We start from the raw sequence: 20,353 nt of genomic DNA on the forward strand, positions 1-20,353 counted from the left end.
ATTTTCGAAAAAATATGTTCCAAAACGTTTAACGGTGAAATCAGTTTGAGAAAAATTTCGTACGAAGTTGACAAATGCAAATACCTATGCAGTAAGTACGGCGTCCCTCTCGAAATCGTCCACGATATCTAGTTTTTTTCTAACGATATTTTCGAACGTTGATTGTAAACCATGATGGACGATTTCAAACGCGGGCCGCCGTACACGCTGTGCTCAGCCAGGTTTTACATTCATCGCAACCACGAACGATTTTAAGTTATAGATGGAATGATGATCTTTCCAGGACGTGACGATGGCACCGCCACCTTCAACCACCCCCACGAGTCGTAGTAGCTCGGTGCATATGGATAACCAGCAGCAACAGCAGACCTCCCAGCAGCCGCAGTCGCAGCCCCAGCAACCCCAGACGGACACGCAGGTGAAGGGATTTGCGACGATCGCAGCCAGCAACGTGTCGGGAAACGAGATGCCTGGGTATCCACTTCAACCGGGCCCACAGAGTTTACACAACTCTAACGGATATCCAGGCTACGTGGAAATGGGTCAGCAACAAGTACAGAACCAATGGCAATCGCAAGTGGCTCAGCAACAGTCGCACCAGCAGCAGCAACAGCACATGCAGCGGCAGCACTCGGTGCCGGACGGTGGTCAACGACATATATGGTCCGACACCAGTACCGGCACGAAGATAAACGACGCGAACAACAGCATGAACTGGTCGGATGGGACGTTGCAACAACAGCAGCACCAGCAACAGAAACAGCAGCAGCAGAGTATGCAGAGTAACAGTATGAAAGCGCAAGAGCAGCAGCAGCAGCAGCAACAAAGCATGCAGATGCAGGGTCAGCAAGAGCTGCCCAGGCCGGCCAGCCACATGAGTTGGGAGACTAGCAGCGTCAAGGAGCCGCAGACGTCGCAATCGTGGTCAGACAATACCGATAACCAGCAGCAACAAACTCAGGGAAACTGGTCCCGGCAAAGTCCAAAGCTGAGGGACAACCAGAATCCAAGATTGACACCCTCTAGTCAACAACAGTCTCAGCATCAAGGGTGGCTACAACATTCTCCGAAGTTGTCGGACCATCAGCAGAATCCGTCTCACCAGAACGCCAGGATGACGCCATCCGGCCAGCACAATTGGCAGCAAAGTAGTTCAGAGATGCAGGCGCAACAGAACTCGGTTCAACAGAATCCGAGGTTAACGCCGTCTGGTCAGCAGATCACGCAACAACAACAACAGCAGCAACAGCAGCAGCAGCAACAACAGGCGCAGCAACAGTGGTCGCAACAGACAAAAATCGAGAAGAATCCCAGACTTACGCCGTCTAATCAAATGTCCTGGCCAGACACACCAACTAGTCAACCCAATTGGTCGCCGAACAGTATAAAGAGCGACAGTAGTCAGCAACCTCAGCAACAGTGGCCAGACTCTCAGCCTAGTCCGAGAAGAACGCCCAGTCACCAGTCGGCCGCCTGGCAGACCCAGCCGTCCGCCCAGGAGAACAAAATGGAGAACCAGATGTCCTGGTCGCCGAATTCGGTGACGGAGAATCAGCCGACCTGGGGCCAGCAGGCGACCAAGCAAGACATGCAGAACTCCGGGGAAAGAGTACTTTGGCAACAACAAGCGACGGATACCGGCAAACCGAACGGGTTTTCAGATAATCAAGATGCTCAGGAGAGTAACGTATTTGCTCAATCTAACCGCGTAAATTTAAACAGCCGACTGAAATCGATGATACTAAACAAGCAACAGCAACAGCAGCAACAACAACAACAACAACAACAACAGCAGCAGCAACAGCAACAACAACTGCAACATCAACAGATGCAGCAGCAGCAGCAGCAACAGTCCCAGCATCAGATGGGCCATCAAGAACAACAACACCACAATTTGCACCATCAAATGCAGTCTCAGCACGTGAACAGTAACAACGGAACGAACGGGGACTATCACACGGAGGATCGGATACGAGACTCGCACGAGAACGCGGATAAACTTCAAGAGAAACAAGCGGATCAGTATTTAAATCAATCGAACATCATGGCGCCATCAAACGAATCTTTGACCGGTAATTTTTTATTGCATAGCCACCACCCTCGGGTCGATAGTTTGCCCGATGGTGGTGGCTTATGGGAGTGGTCAGGAGGAGGTAACGCGTTAAATAACGGTAGTGTACTGTCGGAGAACGGTATAACGGCCATCGAGAGTTTCATTCAGTTCGGCTCGGAGGAGAAGACCGCGCATCAGAAACCGTGCGACAAGCGACAAGAACCGCAGCAACAGTCTCAACAGCAACAGTCGCAGGGGCAGCAAGAGTTGTGGAAAGAGGCAAATAAGAGTGATGACAATCAGACTATCGACGACAAGTCCTTTCAGAGGGAGCTGGGCATAGAGAGGGCCGACGAAAGGACTTTCGACAAGTGTCAGAAGAACGTCGAGAAGAAGACGGACGAAACGGGGAGCGGTTTCGAGTTTCCGGAGACGCCACGAGTAGCCCTGATCACCGAGGGCGATCAACCGTTCGTCGAGAGCACCGACAAACCAGCGTCCACGGACGCGAGCAGCCTGAACTGCGACTCTTCTCAGACCATCAAGCAAGAGAACGTCGGCGATTACGGCTGCTCGGGTTCCGAATGCGTCCCGTCGCCAGCAGCTTCCTCGAAGAGCGAGGGTTGCACGCCGAAGGAGATAAAAATCGAGCCGGACCAACGATTGCACGAGGACTCCTCCGACTATAAGTTCCGTGGCGACGGTGGACCAGCGAAAGTCTCGCCTGGCGTCGGTTCGTGGTGTTGTCGAAGAGGCGGTACCGAGCAACCGACCCCCGAACATCTGCGCGAGGGTTGTTGCCAAGGTCTACAAACGAGGGACGAGATACTGGCCGACTCGCCCGACAAGTCCGACGTAAAGAACGAAGGTCCGCAAAGTCCAAGAACCGGCAACGTACCATCGACGACAAAACTGCAAGATCACTTGGACAAACTGAAGAACAATGTCAGGACCGAAGTGCCGGAGTGCAACTGCTTCCCCGCCGACAAATGTGAGTTGCTATTGCGTATTCAGCACGACACTAACATTGAGAGAACACACTAACCACGACTATCCGTTACACGAAAAATAAAGTAAAAAAAAAAACAAAAAAAAAAAAATACGTAACAAAAAAAGAAACATCTTGAGAACCACTGTACTACTAATATCATATGGCCGACATACACCGATTATGCGCCTCGATACAGTGACCCAAAGAAGAATGCACGTAACCTAACTTACCCCCCTTTCTCAGGGGGCATACCTACATACGTGGCATAAATGTTTCCGCTTCTGTTGCTTCCTTTCGTTGAAACGTCCAGTTTCGTAAGTAAAATGAGGTTCAACCACAAGGTCCGCCAGAGCCCGGCTCGTACTACACTCACCTCGGGGCGGCTGCAAGCCTGCCCGACCTACGGAACGATCTTGAAAGAAGAACCGGCCTTAAGGGAAGCGCTATAAGATTCGAAAAGGTCATCTACACCGGAAAGGAGGGCAAAACGACTCAGGGATGTCCTATGGCCAAGTGGGTGAGCGAATAATCAATTATTAATTTCGAAGCGAATCATTTTTCTTTATTCCTCTTCGAGTACAATCGCTATGAATCAACCGCTAAGATCGTCTCTGTTCTACTTTGGTGATGGGATTGTAATATCAGTGATTCGCTAGATCCTACGACGATCTGGTGTGGAAGAGAAGATCCTAACTATAGTAAAACATCGTCAAGGACACAAGTGTCCGACAGCCTGGATCGTCGTGGCCATGGTTGCTTGGGAAGGCGTGCCGACCCACGAAGCCGATCGGATCTACTCCCTGTTGAGCCACAAATTGAATCGATTCGGTCTTCCCACGACCAGGAGGTGTGGAACGAACGAACCGAGGACTTGTGCTTGCCAGGGACTCGATCCTGACAGTTGCGGCGCAAGCTTCTCCTTCGGGTGTTCCTGGTCCATGTATTATAATGGTTGCAAATACGCCAGAAGCAAAACCGTCCGTAAATTTCGATTGTCAGTGCGATCAGAGGTGAGGCGTCGTCTCGAACGCTTTTGTTCCAGAGACCTTCCCCTTTCGCTAACGATAACTCGATTCGTTCGCTGATTCCAGGAGCAAGAAGTCGAAGAAAGAATGCACGTCCTAGCAACACTGTTATCACCTCTGTACCTTAGCCTAGCACCGGAAGCTTTCAACAATCAGACTCAGTTCGAACGGGAAGCGAGCGAGTGCCGTTTAGGATTCAAACCTGGCCGACCGTTTTCTGGTGTCACGGCCTGCATCGACTTTTGCGCACATTCTCATCGCGATCTCCACAACATGAACAACGGATGTACCGTGGTAAGTAACCGAGTGATAAAACAACTGCTTGGGCGTTCATCATATTCGGATGAAACAGTCACGTGTGAAATGGTTCTCGTTGTTCAGGTGGTGACCGTAACGAAACACCGGTCTCTATCCAAACCCGAAGACGAACAATTGCACGTGCTTCCCCTTTACATTATGGACACCACGGACGAGTACGGATCGAAAGAGGCACAGGACGAGAAGGTTCGCGCCGGCGCTGTAGAAGTTTTAACAAAGTAAGAGGCCTCTTCCGTTACAGTGTTATCGAGGTTTTAAGACATCCGTGTTTCGAAGTGATTTACATTCGGACACCTTCTGCGCATCGAAACAAATAAATCATATTTAAGGCGAGTAAACATAGAACATCGTGTGACACAGGTATCCCTGCGAAGTCAGAGTCCGATCGGTTCCGCTCCAACCCTGTAGACGACACGGCAAGAAGAGAAAAGAAGACGAGCCGGACACAGTGAGCAATAAGAAAGACGGTTCGAAGGGTACCAGCGAGAAAGTGTCAGAGCCGAGTCGTGTACCGGGACATCAAGAACCACCGAGACCGCAAATGAGAGATCCGCAACTGTCCCTGGAAATGGCGTCGATGTTCGAAGGGATGGACGCGCAGCTGCAGAGCTCTCAGGTATCCTCTACCGTTCTAGACAGTCCGGTGTCCATGTATCAAGGTTGGGGTTGTCAGAACGAGCAACAGTGGGGTAGGAACGGTTGGCTCGACCAGCGAAAGAACAACTGGTTGAACCCGTGGGGCGAGTATTCGTTCGGCGGTTTGGAGAGAGACGTGAAGGTTGACCCTGATAGCACGAGTTTGGACGATACGAGGCCTAGAAGCGCGGTTTCTCAGGACGAGCATCGACCAGGCTCGCGAAATTTGCCCAACTCCACCATGGACTCGCCAAGGAATTGCTATCCGCAATCGCCGAGGGGCCACCCCATATCGCCGAGGAGTTCCCACGCGGGAACGCCCGGGGATGTCGCGTACTCTATGTCGCCCAGAGGTTGTCCCTCGACGCCTCAAGATCAGAAAATGACCCCGGCGAGGGGCTACCCGGAAACGAGCTACACCCATCCACCAGCACCTAGAAATTATCCGAACGTCTACGACAACAGACAGGGCAGCGCGTCTCCGAAGACCAGCTGTCCAAGTTACCCGCCACACTTGGATCAAAGGGGCATGTTCGTCCGCGCGAATCAGTCGCACAACGCAAATTTCCGCAACGTTGGACAGGGTTGCGATCAATCGAAGTTATCGTTCTCGAAACCGGCGCAAGATTCTAGTCAGCAAAAGTACCCCATGACGCAGAACTACTTGGAGGCACAGAAGTCGCAGGCGGAACAGCAGTACGTGAACAGAATACAAGGCCACTATTCACCTCACTCCGTTCAATCGGCGAGAAACTTTCCGTACCAGGGTCAGCACAACGACTCCAATGTGGACGTGTTCTCCGGGCTCTCGGTATCTTCCTGTATGGACAACGCTAGTCATAAACCATTTGGTTCCACGAATCCGGAGCTCTTGCTTCACGCCTCCCCGCACCTGGCCCAAGGCAATCCGCAGAACGATGCCCACGCGTTAGGATCGATCGATCAGAGGAAATATCGGATGCAAAAGCTGCCGGAGCAAAAACCACCCGGAATCAATCAGATGTCACCGGCGCCTTCCGATCAGGCGGGGGGTTGGAACATGTTGGGATCCTGGTATCCCGAGCAAGCCAAGCAATTCGAACAGCAACAAGCCTATAGCGATCAAATAAACGCCGAGAGGAATCAGCAACCACCCATGGACCATCAGAAAGCGTTGAATTGGAACGAGAGGATACCGCATCCGGATCAATCGAAACCACACAGCTGGGAAACGCCCACCGATCCTTCGCCGTTCCGAGTACCAAAGGGCAGACCGCCGTCGCGGACAGCGTCCAACCAGAATCCGACCACGGACAATACATATCAAAATTCTTCCAACAGAACGTTCCTGAAGCCTCAGGAGCCGGCACGAGCCGGCATTTACGCGGACAGTCCGAGCAATCCGCTGCAGAACAGCGCACCGATGCATCAGATCAACCAACGGAGACCAGACTGGCCGGACGACAAGATGAAGGAGGGATTCCACGACGCCAGACAGAACGTGGCGAATCCGAACGCGAACTGCTTCCCGTGGCCGGAAGAGATGAAGCAGGTGCAAGACTTCCACGCGATGCCGGGCTTAGGGCATCCCCACGCTTCCTTTCCGCAGTACGGCTACCCGACGTATCCCGTGTTCGACAAACCGTACTCCAACACTTGGGAGAGCTACAACTACCATCAACCGTACCACCCCCAAGCGCCGGAGTATCCGCCGCAGTTCTATCAGCAACCAAAGAGAGAAGCGTGCTTCCCTTCGCCGCAGTACCCTTACCAAGGAGTGCCCCCCTATCAGGGTCTGAATCCTAGCTGGGCCAGGTGGGACACTCCCCGATGGGACATATACGGGCCACCGCCATACTTCCCGGTGTTACCGGAACCACCGCCAAAGGCCGAGCCGCTTGGCGAGGTCGCCGACTACTCCGACAACGAGGAGTGCTTCAAGGATTCGCAGATGGGCGGCGTAGCGATAGCCCTGGGCCATGGTAGCGTCCTGTTCGAGTGCGCCAAGCACGAGATGCACGCTACCACGGCCCTGAAGAAGCCCAACCGTATCAGCCCGACCAGGATCAGCTTGGTCTTCTATCAGCACCGCAACCTCAACAGACCCAGACACGGTTGGGACGAATGGGAGGAGAAGATGCGACTGCGGAAGTTAGGCGTCACGGCCGCCACCACCACGACCACGGCGTCCACCACGTCGCAATCGCTGTCGACGTCGTCGACTCCCGCCAGCCCTGCCAGCGCGACCACCACCGAGAAGATAACAACGCCACTTCCTCGCGTACCCAGCGTACCCAGCTCGCAGTTCATGATGAGATCGCCCACGTACACCACGATGACCTGGACGACGCTCTTCCCCATGCATCCGTGCATGATAACTGGCCCGTATCAGGAGGGTGGGGCCATTGGATGAGTGATCGTCGGGGGGCACGGTTCCAGCCATCGATGACCACGAACCGTGCCAGGAATCGATCGATCTCGTCGCTGAACGGAGCAACACGATCATCAGCCACGCGACACGCACGACTGAGGACCAGTCGAACGTTCGGTGTGAAACACATGAGGTAAATCACGCGAACGAGCAAGACGGTACGAACCTCCCCCGAAGGGATCGAAGACCACACGACAGAACCGTCACCACGAAGGGCTATCCACGAGCCGTCGACGTCGTCCTAGATGTGTATAGTTATTTACCGACGAAGCGAAGACATACGTTTGCACTGCCATTTTTCTATTCCACGTTTTTTCGGAAGAACATAAACGTTAAACGCAAGCGGAACGAGAAGGGGACACGAAGAATACCCGAGGAACGGGAACCACGGATTCGCACGGATGAACGTCGCAGGATACAACTTTAATCGGGGCTTCCCTTTTTATATCGATCTTTTACACGAAATCACGGGTAGAATCGAGATCCGTGCGTTGCAGACCGACGTGACAGAAAGGATGATGGAACAAAGGAGACGAAATGGTAGAAAGAGGTGACAGGCGCGCGAGGCACGTTGAAAAGAAAAAATAATCGTGATCGAGGCTGATTCACTGGACGAAATGAAACGCTGCGTCTTGTCGCGCGGTAAAGACATTGACAGAGTAGAAAACGAGAGAATATGGATGAACGCAAGAGTAACGAGGGGAAAGAGGAGGAACGAAGCGTATCCAATTGTACATTTTTAAATGGTTTCGTGTTGGTAGAGTCGTAATCGTATTTAGCTAGTCCAAGCCTAGATGACAAACATTTCGCAACGTTACGCAGAGGAAGCAGACATGTACGCTGACGATACGTGCGCGCTGGTACAAATTTTTGTACAAAGCCCCATCCACTTTGTATAGTCGTGCAGAGAGGCCGATCGTCGATCTCTGCCATTTTATAACACGTTCTCTATTGTTTTTTTTTTTTGTTTCGTTTTTAATACGTAATAGCGTGCATCATCGACACCGTAGATTCATCATACCACTCCAAACCCTCGAAAAGCGTTAGTTTCGAATCGATTCTTTGTAAAAGTCGTTTGCACAATCTCGACGGAGACTCCGCGGCCAAGTGTGCCGTGTATCACCACGAACATTACACGTATACGTACACACACACACACACACACACGCACACACACGAACACACGAAAATGATCTCAAGTTTTTAAGGTAATCGATTAAACGGTAATTATCAACGTTTAATTATTCTTTTTTTTTTCATTCATTCACTCGCAACATCTCTCTCTCTCTCTCTCTCTCTCTCTTTTTTGTTTTCGTTCGCCTATTGTACATTGCGCTTGTTAATCATCGTATTTATTTGTAATTCTGCACGTGTTTGCACCCGTAGCTCTTATTACTGTGTACCACGTACTGATTAAGAACGATATTCAACGGAGAGACACGCGCGATTATTAATTACTAACAATTCTCGTCCTTCGGGTCGGCTGAGTACAAAGCATCTTTCTAACTAATCACCCGAGCGACAAAACGATAAACGAGCAACCAAGCGAGCGAGCAAGCAAACAGGGACGCGATAGAATGCATCTCGTTGTCGTCTTCTTCGTCAGCTACGTTCTTCCGACTGTTTTTCCAAGCCTTTTAGAGTCTAGCTCGATCCCCGGTCCGGGCGGCGATCGAATGGGATTATTATTCGTCGCGGTGATCGCGGGATCGCTCTTCGTAGCCTTCCGTGCGGGGGCGTAATCTCTGCGAGCGATGATGAGGACACGCGTATAAGGATATTTCGCGGATGGCGGCCAAGTGAATCCGAAGGTTCGACGCGAACGCCCCAGAATCCGAAGAACTCGCGGAGCCAAAACGATCCACGCGTTCGCGCGTCGTTCGAACCTGATCCCTGTTTTCCTGTAAATAATCTAGCTGCGACTTGCGTTGCGACTTCCCTCCCATCCACCCCCCAAACAACCATACCCCTTTCAATCTTAGACCTACATGTTTTTTCTTTTTTGTTCTTTTTATCGCGTTTTAACCTTTGTTTCTTATTTTGTAATCATTTGTCATTAGCGATCGATAGGGATTAAGGATCAATATTACCGTCGTCGGTAGCAAGCGAACAGAAGGAGGTGAATGAGAACCGGGACGCGTTAGAAGGGTGGCGAGACCAGCTTCTCTGTCCGTTGACGACGACGATTTATTTATTCGTTCGCGGGATAATCGTTTCTGGTTTCGATGGTCGCGCGTAAAACGGGATCACCACGGGGCTCCGTTTCCTCTTTTGCCTTTCGAACGTTTCGACGCGCCACGGACCGGAAGTTCGGTCGTCGCGCACGCGTGTGCAGGGGGTCTCGAGAAGACAGTAAGAGAGGGTGGTTCGAGGACGATACGACACCGAATCGACAGGCGCGAGAAGGGAGAAGGGAACTAAAATGACGCGTCCAACGACCCTCGCCCATCGGAGTATTATAAGAATCATTAATATATTATCATTCATTATTATCATAATGTAGTAATAATAATAATTATTAGCGGCAAACAATAATAATTAGTAATATAATCTAATTTAATCGATTATTTATTGATTAAGTTTTCGATGAAACGCGTTGTTCTATTGTATTTGCTATTCTATTTTTCATTGATGTTTGTTTCACTTTTGGACGACCAACTCGTGATCGAGTCGAAAGTGTACACCGAGCCTTTTATCTGGTTCAGTTTTCGTCGTATGTCCGGTTCTTTTCTATTGTTCGTCCCTTTTATTCCGTGACTAACAAAGAACGAAAATATCGTTTCGCGCGCCTTTTTAAACGCTAGTCGTCCCTCGTATAATTTTGTTCGTTTTTTTCTTCCCTTGTATTGTTCTTTGCTTTATCGTACGGTGGACCTTGTTCGCTAGAATTGCAATCGTTCCTCGGTTTTAACGCGCGACTCCGGAGTCCCTAGGTTGTAAAAGCAAAAGAAAAATCGTGAATCGACGGTCGATCGTCGGTAAGGACACTATTTTTTAACACGACGAGTACCGTTCTTCGATCAGTCCCCCTCGAGAACGAGAATCGATCTCATTCAGTCAATTAAGAATCTCCAAATAGAAAGAAAAATCGCGCTGATACCGCAGTGACCGCAAAGCACGTTTTCCTCGATTCAAAGAATCGCTCTGAAAAAAAAAATCTAAGCTAGGTTCGACGTCCATTTTCTTTCTTCTTGCAGGCGAACGTTTCGATCGCAACTCTTCTTGTTTCTTATTCGCTGTTCGCTAGAACGAGCACGTTTGTCCTCGTTATTTCCGGCTTGAATTTTGTCGAAGATCTTCCTCGAGCAAAGGTTACCGAAAAATCACACTTTAACAAACGATTTCATCGCGAAGACGGTTCTCTCACGGTTTCGAGAACGCTCGCGCCAGAGACAGGGAGATTTCATTTCCGAATCACGAACGAAACAAGTTCGTTTCATCAGAATCCACAAACTTTTTAGCCGATTTACGAACGAATCGAAAATTAGTATTCGCTATCCGGAAATAAAATCTGCCATTGGAAACTCTTCGAGGATATTTTAGATTCTTTCGATCACAGTTTCGAGTTTCTTCGCTCCTTGTATAAATCGGAATAATCGATGTTGTAAATAATATTTAGGAGAATCGTAGACACGCGGTAAAATTCGTACCGCACGAATCTTAGTTTTTAGTATCGATGAATTTTGTATTGACTTTATGGATTATATTTTGCCCGGTGATACGGTTAAATTTATATCATGTGACGGGAAATTTTAATAATATATACAACAGACAATCAAACATCGTCAAGCATCCTATAATTAAAGTTCTAATTTTGTTATCTATCGATCATGATTTGAGATTTCTATCTAGACATTATGGCGCCTGTCTCTGGTTTTGGGGCGATCGACAGCCAAGGAAGATCCGTGCTCGAAACGCGCTCGTATTCTTTCTTCCCTCGATCGCGATCCACATTCCGCTCGTAACGTGGTGCTCGGTGGCGAAGCATTTCCTCTCGACGACTTCCGTATCGTGCTTGGTTGTGTGCAAGGGGCAATAAAGGATTTTCAGGGAGAATTCGTCGCACGATCCGCGAACGAATTGGTCGTGTACTTCCAGCTTGTAATTAAAGAGAGGAACAGAGAAGCAAACACGAAAGGAAAATGATTAAAATAAATGAAAAAGGGGGGGAAATTAAACGAAAGACAAGGGGAAGCTCGTTGTCATTGCTGTTTCTTGTTTTCTTTGTTTTAAAGAATTCTTTTAACGAAACGCGGAAACTCGAGATTTTAACGCGACGATGCCAAAATAGTATTAAAGGTAATAATTAGGAGCGTAACGATGGGAATTTACTCGTAAATAGCTGTTATACGAATACCGTGTCTCGGGGCTGAAGTAAGTGTGTGTACGAGCGAGAGGATCGATTTTTTTTTAACGAGAATAATCGAACGTGGGGGCAGGGGGGGGGGGAAGTGAAGGAAAAGAACGCGCGAGATAACGTTGCCGATTGTATTTTACGTGGAGCGGAAGCGAGTGGAGAACGAGGGTTACGATTTGAACGAGTGAAGCGAAACGAGAGGACAAAAAAAAAAGAAAAGTAAGAAAGAAAGAGGTTGAAAACTGTATTTTTTCTTCCAATGCCAAAAAGATGCCATTTTGTTTTGTACGAAAAAACCTACGAAAAACTCACAAAAAAAAAAATAATAATAATAATAATAAATATGAAATGAAAGAAGAGGAACGATGGTATGCGAGGTTTAGATGGGAGAAACGAGGTGAGGAAAAACAAATTTTTTAAATAGTTTGTAGCGAATGTGCGTATATATATGTATACGTGCGTGCACGTGTACGCGTACACGTATATATACGCAAATATATATAGATGTAATTACGATGAAAAAAAAAAACGGAAAATACAAAACAACACAACAAATATACTTGACGTATATTCTGTCTCGTGAGAAAATAAAAACACTTATGTCCGCCTTATAAAACGATGATGCAGAATAACAATAGGGAGATTGATTGATAAGAATCGACAAAAAATAATAATAATAATAATAAAGTAATTAATTAATTAACGATAAATACTTGTAGTGTGCAGTGACAGTGAAGAGTTTGCGAATGGATAAGTGGAAGGAAAGAAAACTAAATAGACCGTAGTATAATGAGCATACCTGGGGTGCGAAAATCGTGAGACGTACGCGTATTTATACAAATTCTTTATTGTCGACAAATATATACATATACGTGCGCATACGTACATATGCATACACGTACATATATACATATGCAAACGCGTGTATGTATATACGAGCCCGTATACGTATACAGGGTGTCTTGATAGCGAGAAGACCGCGAACTCGACGAAAGCAAATAGACAGAATGAAACGGGGCTCGTTCACAATTTTTGCACTTCGGTACCAAAATATATCCCCCCGGGTTCCCCACGCCCCCCCCCCGCCCCTCCCCCCTCAAGAAAAAAAAAAAAGAATAGGGCATACGAATATAGCGCTACGTATACACCGACTACATATGTGTACATATATTTTTGGATAAAGAACCATGGAGAAATTTTAAATCGAAATTCGGGCCGCGACGCATACCAGAGGTTGTCTCGATCGATCGTTTTTTTTTTTTTTTTTTTTATTCTCTCGGCGTCGTGATCGTTGACAGGAAAACAAAGTACGAGAATTAAAGCGAGCAGATATTTAAAAGTAAACTAAAAAGTGACGTTCACTTGCGTTGTTCGAGTCGAAATCGTATATCCCGGTAAAATTTTCGTTTGACGATCCACGATCGAGAACCGCGTCTCGCTCTTGATCGCGATTCGACGGTGAAAAAAGAAATTAAACGAAAACAATATGCGGCGGGGCGCGCTAAGGATCCATCGAGAGAAATGTCGGCTGTGCGTCGAGCCCATATGTATTTATGAATATTTATTTACGCGAGATTAAATGATGAAATGGAAATGAAAATGACGAATGGGAGAAAAATCTAATATATTGACGATTTAAAATAGATGGTCGTAAGTTAAGATGTAAGTTTTATAATGAATATATAAATGCATATATATATGTATATATGTATATGTATGTATGTATGTGTATATATATATATATACATATGTGTGTATTTACTTGTAAAGCGTTTTATCGCCTTTCGCCGTTCGATCGCGCCAAAAAATGAGCCGAACCAGCGAAAGGAATATAGAGAAGCAATGATGAAAAGAGGGATAAAAAGTATAAAAGACTCAAATCTCGACTCGGAAATCGGTCAACGGTGGATATACGAAAAAAAATAATGATCAACTTTATCGTCGTGCCGTGCCGTGAACATTGACGATGTAACGTTTCTTTCCGTCTTGTTTCTTATTTTCTATTTTGATTTTTGGTATCGCGTAGAGAGGCGACAACATGAAAACAAAGTGGACGAACGAAGAAACGAGCATCGATCGACGTGCATTTCGATCGGGAGAGAACGCCTGGGATATTTGTCGAAATGCGCGTGGTGAGATGACGAAAAACGCGGGTGTGCTTGAGCGATGAATCACAGTATGCTTAGAGTTTAGTAGCGATTCATAGACGATAAGTAATAGAATATAAACTGATCATTGCTATCGATGACTATTATCGACGTAAGAGTACATTTAGATGAAGAATATGTTATAAGTAAGATGTAATTGTCCTTTGTGAATATACATAAGAGAGAAATGAGAAATACAAGAAACTTTTATGAGTAAAGGTGACTTAATCTTTTTTCGCAACCGTACACCAATCGTGGAGAAAAACTACGAGACAGAATGAATAGAGAAGTTTAATGGTAAACGACCAACCGCGTGTACGCACATATTTTTGGACGGCTATTGACCATTCGTGTACATGTTTATGAGATATTATAAAGCGTTGAAAAGGATTCCCTCCTAAACACGAGTATGTACTTTTCTTTATACGCACATATACTTATAATTCAATTGATTGATATCATTTCGAACGATGTACTACAATATCGAGCCAACAGTCACGATAATAAAAAAAAGAAAGAAACAAACGGTTCGATATCGATCGGTAGTTTTACGAATACTCGATCGACATTCGTCGCTAGCGTATGTTCGATGGGTTGATCGAGATTGATATTATCGGTTAAGTTTCATCGACGCTCGACGGTCCAGATATATCTTGTATTCACTTGAACGTACGCGTGTCGTTAATTAATATATTTTTCTTATTTAACGTAATAGAATTGCTTTTTGTATCGTGTGGCAAAAAGTATGCAGTTTTAAAACTACTCGCGAAACAGAGTCGATAAATTGAAGCGATAATTCTTGCATATCATGGTACAATAAAGATGTTATGCATTTAACATGCGTGTTGAGTGTATCGTACACACCAAATAATCCTCCAAAAATGTTCTTTTCCTCCCAGTTTCATAATATGATCGATCCTAATGTAATAATACGATTCTTGAGGCAGTCTTCTAGAACTCGAGAATACTTACAGAAAAGTATTAAACAACGTTTCCATAGTGTCAAACAAATTTATTAAAAATCAAAAACGGATTTTTAAGAAAAATCGGCAGGGGGTAGGTGCCTAAATTTTTCGAAAAAAAAAAAATTTCAAATCGTTCTAAAAAAATTATTTTTAGCTAGGGGGGTAAATTACAATCATTTTTGGTCAATAGCCATACCCCCGAATTCCTACGTACTTTCGAGAAAAAAAATCGAGTAGGTGTGAAATTTTTCGGTAAAAAAAAAAATTTTAAATCGTTCTAAAAAAAGTATTTTTAGCTAAGGGGGTAAATTACAATCATTTTTGGTCAATAGACATACCCCCGAATTCCTACGTACTTTCGAGAAAAAAATTCGAGTAGGTGTGAAATTTTTCGACAAAATTAAAAAATTTCAAATCATTCTAAAAAAATTATTTTTAGCTAGGGGGGTAAATTAAAATCATTTTTGATCAATAGACATACCCCCGAATTCCTACGTACTTTCGAGAAAAAAATTCGAGTAGGTGTGAAATTTTTCGGCAAAAAAAAAAATTTCAAATTGTTCTAAAAAAATTATTTTTAGCTAGGGGGGTAAATTACAATCATTTTTGGTGAACATACATACCCCCGAATTCCTACACACTTTCGAGAAAAAATTCTTTACCGCAAATATAAGGTCTACTCGTATACTTCGTCTGTGGTATAAGTAATTACTTCGAAATTCATTTTTCGTGGATTATCCATGTAATTTATTTTTACATATAAATAATACAATGAATTAATATTGAAAATATCGATGCACTAAAACGTAATGTTGATACAGAATTAACAATTTATATGTACAAGCGTTCTTTATTTAATTTTAAGGAAGTCATTCGTTATATTTTTGCATTCTTAATACTAAGCTTATTCCTTTCGTTCGACCGGTAATAATTCCGATCCTGAATTTTCGGACTCCATTGCACTTGAGTTTTTTAATTTGGTCTTTAACCCTAAAATAATATGCCTAATGCCAGATATCCATGAACTGCACAAAGAAGCATGTTGCATCATTAATGCAACATGTATTTGATCTGCTTCATCAATCTCTCCTTTTCTTAAAGCTGAAAAAATCTTCTCTTATTCTCTTACCTTCTCAACAGAATATTATAAGGAACTAACCTATAGACAAATCTAAAATCTTTTTATGAAGTATATTATTTAATTTGTCTTCAAGCCACACATCTTTTAATATATCTATCCTTCTCCTCACTTCTTCTGCTTTAGTTTTATCTAATACATGTTCCTTGATTACAGTTTCAAAATTTGCTAAGGTATCATTTAATGCCTGTTCCTTATCAATCTGTAACTCATTTGTTTTTGTTTCTACATCTTTGTTAACAGATGGTACCAATGGTGGATGGGATGCAGCCATTAAATTAACAGAAGATGGTAATGGTGGCATAGTCATTAATGCATTCGAAGGCAAAGATTCTTTGTTTGCAACTGGTGTGGATGCTAAAGGAAATGCAACCCGCTTATTTAACATTCGTTTGGTAGGTGTGGTTGCAGTACTCTGTGTACCAGAGTATGCCCATTTTGGTGGATCATTCCAGCCTGGGTCATAACCAGCCACCAAAACCTTTTGTGTGGATAGGTTTTTATCTGCAGCTTAAAATACCTTGGTAAGCATCCTAACAGCAGTTTGAATAATGTTAATTTATTCATATTCTTATAGATAAAATTAATGTATTAACATAATCATACCTATAAATTGCTATAATATTATACATTGTTATGCATTTTTCTATTAAAATAAAAAAAAAACAAAGGAATATATTAAAGTATTCATATTACTTGTTTCATTGTCGCTCATCTTCGATCGGATTGTTTACAATTTTATGGTGTAGAACATATCAAAAGTATAATATGCAGAGATGAATCCGTTTAACTTTACACTTAATAGAAAATTTGACAGCCACACAAATCACTGTACACTGTATATGTATTTATTTCAATTTATTTACATGGTGAAAATTGTACACATCTTAACAGCTGTATACAGAATAGAACATATATATAGATGGACTGAGGAGTAAGAAGGAAGCTGATTGGCTCATCCCCTCTACAAAATGGCTGACGCTAGTAGGGACTTCGCTGAGCCTCCAATAGAAATGCTAGTCGGGACTCGGTCTCCCTACGAGAAACAGTAACGCTGCGAGAGTCTGATTTTCTTCTTGATAGAAAGAATACGCAATATTTGTATATCTCTGTTTATTTAACGTACAATCGGACTCACACAGTGTTGCTGTTTCTCGTTCAGTATGGTTAGTCGGCTGTGGTGGTAGCAATGTGACCATGATGTAAGAACATAAGTGAGTCGACCAGAATACCTCCGCCATAACATGCAGAAACTTACACGACCTTACCATAGAGGTAGTGTCAAGCACATTTTGAAAGTACCATCGGGAAAGATGAAGTGTAAGCTGTGTAAGTGACATGTACAAATTCACGTAGAATATTTGCAGCAAATTAAACAATTTGATAGAATATATTGACTGAAACAAGATGGACGAAAGACTCGCCATTTGTATTATGTACCACGCTACCGGTTACATTTGCAATCATTCGATGTTATACTTCGTTTAGAATTTTACTAAATTAAATTATTAAATTGCTAAATTGTTGGATCGTGTAAGTTACTACTTATATATAATAATAGACTTTCTTTTGAAGGGTATATAGTTCATAATAATTATTTATCAGACATTGGTTTTTTTAAAAAATTGTTTTTATTAGAAAATATGTTAGCATATGTGTTAATATCGTATGTACAATGTCAGTTCACGTAATTTGCGTTTCTAATAGTTTCTACGCGTCTCACGACTTGGAAAGTTTTTGTTTTTTCGTTTTGTATTTAGGTTGGAAAGTTTTAGTCCTCTTTCCACCAGCTTTACTTTCAAACAGGTCTGCAATAAAGAATTCATTAGTTATTCTATAATAATAAATTTATTAAATTGTACTTACCCTTATCCGGTTCTTCCCCGACTTCGTCACGATAATACTGAGCGTCATTGTCCTGTTCTAGATTACTTTGTTCGACCGATTCTTTCGCATATTTTCTTAATAACGTTTCGTTTTCTGTCTTCTTCCTCATTCCCTTCAATGATTTTTCTTTGTGTTCTTTTTTCAGTAATTCTTTCCGTTCTTTATTCTGTTCTTGTATTTTCTTCCGTTTTTCCTTCAATTTTTTCTTCTCGTCGCGTTTCTTCTTGATCAGTAATTGCTCCTCCTCTGACTTTTGAATATACTCATGGTAAAGTACTTCTCCATCCATAAGTCCATCTTCAACTTTAATTAACTAAAACCATTTTAAAGAAAAATATTGAACTCCACTAGTTGTTTTCGATTTTTGATAAAGAGAAACTTTCTAACCTCTAACGTTAACCTGGGACCTAATTCGAAAAGTCTGATTGCACTTTTATTTCTCGCATAATTACCACGCGAAGACAGTTTTTGCGGTAATGTAACATGAGTTTCCGTATCATCCTCGGCTTCGCTTTCAGAAACAACTTCTTTCGTCAAAAAGTCCGAAAAGTCGTCGCATTTCGATAAATTTGGTATCTTAGCTTGAACTAATTTTTTAACGCCTCTCGATAAACCAACGGGTATAATTCTAATAGCATAATGCCTAAGATCAATAGTTTTTGATGATGGATTATAATTTAGGCAGACACATCGACGAATTGAGCTTAAATTGACCTTTAAATATATATAAAAATGTTTCTTCATAATATAAGAACATCAGTTATGATACATGCATTGAGATTGTTATTCTTTAAGTTTACCGTTCTTAAATTTATAGTAGGAAACATATTTTGGAACATGGAAGCAATGAGCTTCAAATGCATGCCTTCTCCGCTAAAATTATTTAAAACAACTAGTGGAGAATTCTTAAACAATTCCTCGTACACCAATTGCTTTTTCAACATAGAGATAATGTCACGTGCTAAAGAGAAGCTGTGTATTTTGAAGGACAATGTTGGTCCTCTTGGTAATCTATCACACATTTATATTTTTAAGTATTCTGTAACATGTATATTATTTCATGAAAGTGCAAATAATATAATTGAATGTAATACCTGCAAAGTTTGAAATACATTCCTTGTTCTGTCCTTGTAAACATGCACATGTGCGTAACATGAAGCGTACTAGCTACAGATACAAAATCCTTGATAGTATTTCGCTTCCTTTCTTTTAAAGATAACGCTGTGAATGGTTCCATGATTTTACGAAAATCTTTCGTAAGTTCTCCTATATGTTCTCCAGGTAATCCACGATGGATTACAAATGAATGAGGAGCCTTTACTATATCTGGATTTTCATCCAAACTAATTTGCTTGTTTTTCCTTGCACAACGTCCCTGTAGAATTGATGTTCATGTTACATACAATCGCTTTAATTTTATCGTTTTAAATATTATTTAAAACTTCACTGTTTTATTAAGATACGTACCTTTTTATGCCGCCCCATGATTTTTCCTTTGATTTTAGGTTATGTTTGCCAACACGTGTACTATGCAATGCACACCGACGTGAAGTTGCCGCCAGGATTGCAGCAAGTTGAGAATAATAAGAATAATTCAGCCTTTATCGTTGCGGTGCTGTATAATAACATGACGTATAGGTGATTTTGCATATAGAAAATAGACAACAACCATAACACCATGGGTGAGTATGCAATCCCGTTAAAAAAAAAACATAGATGACCTTCAAATCATAGAAAATGACCTTGAGGAAGAAGTTTTGCCAATCGCAACAGTTGCCCCTTCAAACTAAACATTTTCCTCCTTTGGCATTACTTCATACTTTCAGTTAAACGGGACATCCTACATAATGTACATAATATTATGCAACGATTAATTTATATTGTTTTAAACGTTTCCTACGTTACTTTTACGACTATTCTGATTACAGTATCGATAATATTTATACATATAGAAGAAAAATTAACGGTTTCGTAACATTCCCACGAGCGGTTTTACAATGCACATTATCCTACGTCCTTATATGAATCCAGTGAACTTTCCCGTTCAGCGTTAAATTATTTCTTATTATCGTTATCTTGCAACATTAACAGAAGGTTTAGATTGCTTCTCGAATAATAATCTAAAGATGTTTTGGGATCTACACTGACAGAGTAGTATTTTTATGCATAAGCATCATTGATGTTATTTAGTAAACATTGTCGTCGAAATCAATGGCGGTCGAATGGTCTCGATGAAGGCATTGTCGGTGAAACGGTTTGATGCAAATTCCGATTTTGTGTGACAGAGTATACAATGTATTTTTTTTCCTCTTTGTTACATTGTTCGTCGTAGAGCGAACTGTGTTTTATCGTCTTCGAATTGTTCAAGCCTGAACCGCGTGTAAGCTACAATAAGAGATCGCGAAACCATCCGGCTTCCCTTCTCA

At 43.3% G+C, this 20,353-nt stretch overlaps 3 protein-coding genes across 4 annotated transcripts in view; 1 reads left to right on the forward strand and 2 right to left on the reverse strand.

Annotated features, from left to right (window-relative positions):
- The window catches only part of LOC122395997 (DNA N6-methyl adenine demethylase-like), a 138,460-nt gene extending 126,569 nt beyond the window's left edge, over positions 1–11,891 (forward strand). Inside the window, exons 7-12 of the mRNA XM_043394044.1 lie at positions 284–3,044; positions 3,386–3,561; positions 3,701–4,054; positions 4,136–4,363; positions 4,451–4,605; positions 4,748–11,891. Coding sequence (XP_043249979.1) covers positions 284–3,044; positions 3,386–3,561; positions 3,701–4,054; positions 4,136–4,363; positions 4,451–4,605; positions 4,748–7,415 — 6,342 coding nt within the window. The 3' untranslated portion in view covers positions 7,416–11,891. The remainder of the gene's footprint in view (positions 1–283; positions 3,045–3,385; positions 3,562–3,700; positions 4,055–4,135; positions 4,364–4,450; positions 4,606–4,747) is intronic.
- A 3,743-nt stretch (positions 11,892–15,634) lies between these two features.
- LOC122395799 (steroid receptor RNA activator 1-like) lies at positions 15,635–16,933 on the reverse strand. 2 transcript variants are annotated; one of them, XM_043393665.1, is made up of 3 exons: positions 16,737–16,933; positions 16,062–16,544; positions 15,635–16,003 (listed from the first exon to the last, which is right to left on the reverse strand). In XM_043393665.1, the coding sequence occupies exons 1-3, from the start codon at positions 16,753–16,755 to the stop codon at positions 15,807–15,809; spliced, it is 699 nt and encodes a 232-aa protein (XP_043249600.1). In that variant the 5' UTR covers positions 16,756–16,933; the 3' UTR covers positions 15,635–15,806. The 2 variants fall into 2 exon arrangements, with proteins under 2 accessions (XP_043249600.1, XP_043249599.1); XM_043393664.1 differs by having other exon boundaries at positions 16,062–16,550.
- A 768-nt stretch (positions 16,934–17,701) lies between these two features.
- On the reverse strand, positions 17,702–19,482 carry LOC122395787 (protein Peter pan). The gene is made up of 6 exons (XM_043393644.1): positions 19,395–19,482; positions 19,022–19,302; positions 18,728–18,938; positions 18,315–18,641; positions 17,907–18,240; positions 17,702–17,848 (listed from the first exon to the last, which is right to left on the reverse strand). The coding sequence occupies exons 1-6, from the start codon at positions 19,410–19,412 to the stop codon at positions 17,760–17,762; spliced, it is 1,260 nt and encodes a 419-aa protein (XP_043249579.1). The 5' UTR covers positions 19,413–19,482; the 3' UTR covers positions 17,702–17,759.
- Positions 19,483–20,353: the final 871 nt, after the last annotated feature.

The sequence above is a fragment of the Colletes gigas genome, unplaced genomic scaffold, assembly GCF_013123115.1.
Source record: "Colletes gigas isolate AHSC1104 unplaced genomic scaffold, ASM1312311v1 Colletes_gigas_Sc00006, whole genome shotgun sequence".
In the NCBI taxonomy this organism is placed as follows: domain Eukaryota; kingdom Metazoa; phylum Arthropoda; class Insecta; order Hymenoptera; family Colletidae; genus Colletes; species Colletes gigas.

Coding starts and splice junctions, on each gene's coding strand:
- LOC122395799 (XM_043393664.1), bottom strand. Junction 16,004..16,061: donor GATTTTAGATTTGTCTATAG/GTTAGTTCCTTA, acceptor AGATTTTTTCAG/CTTTAAGAAAAGGAGAGATT.
- LOC122395787 (XM_043393644.1), bottom strand. Junction 18,939..19,021: donor ATGTATTTCAAACTTTGCAG/GTATTACATTCA, acceptor AATGTGTGATAG/ATTACCAAGAGGACCAACAT. Junction 18,241..18,314: donor GTCCCAGGTTAACGTTAGAG/GTTAGAAAGTTT, acceptor AAATGGTTTTAG/TTAATTAAAGTTGAAGATGG.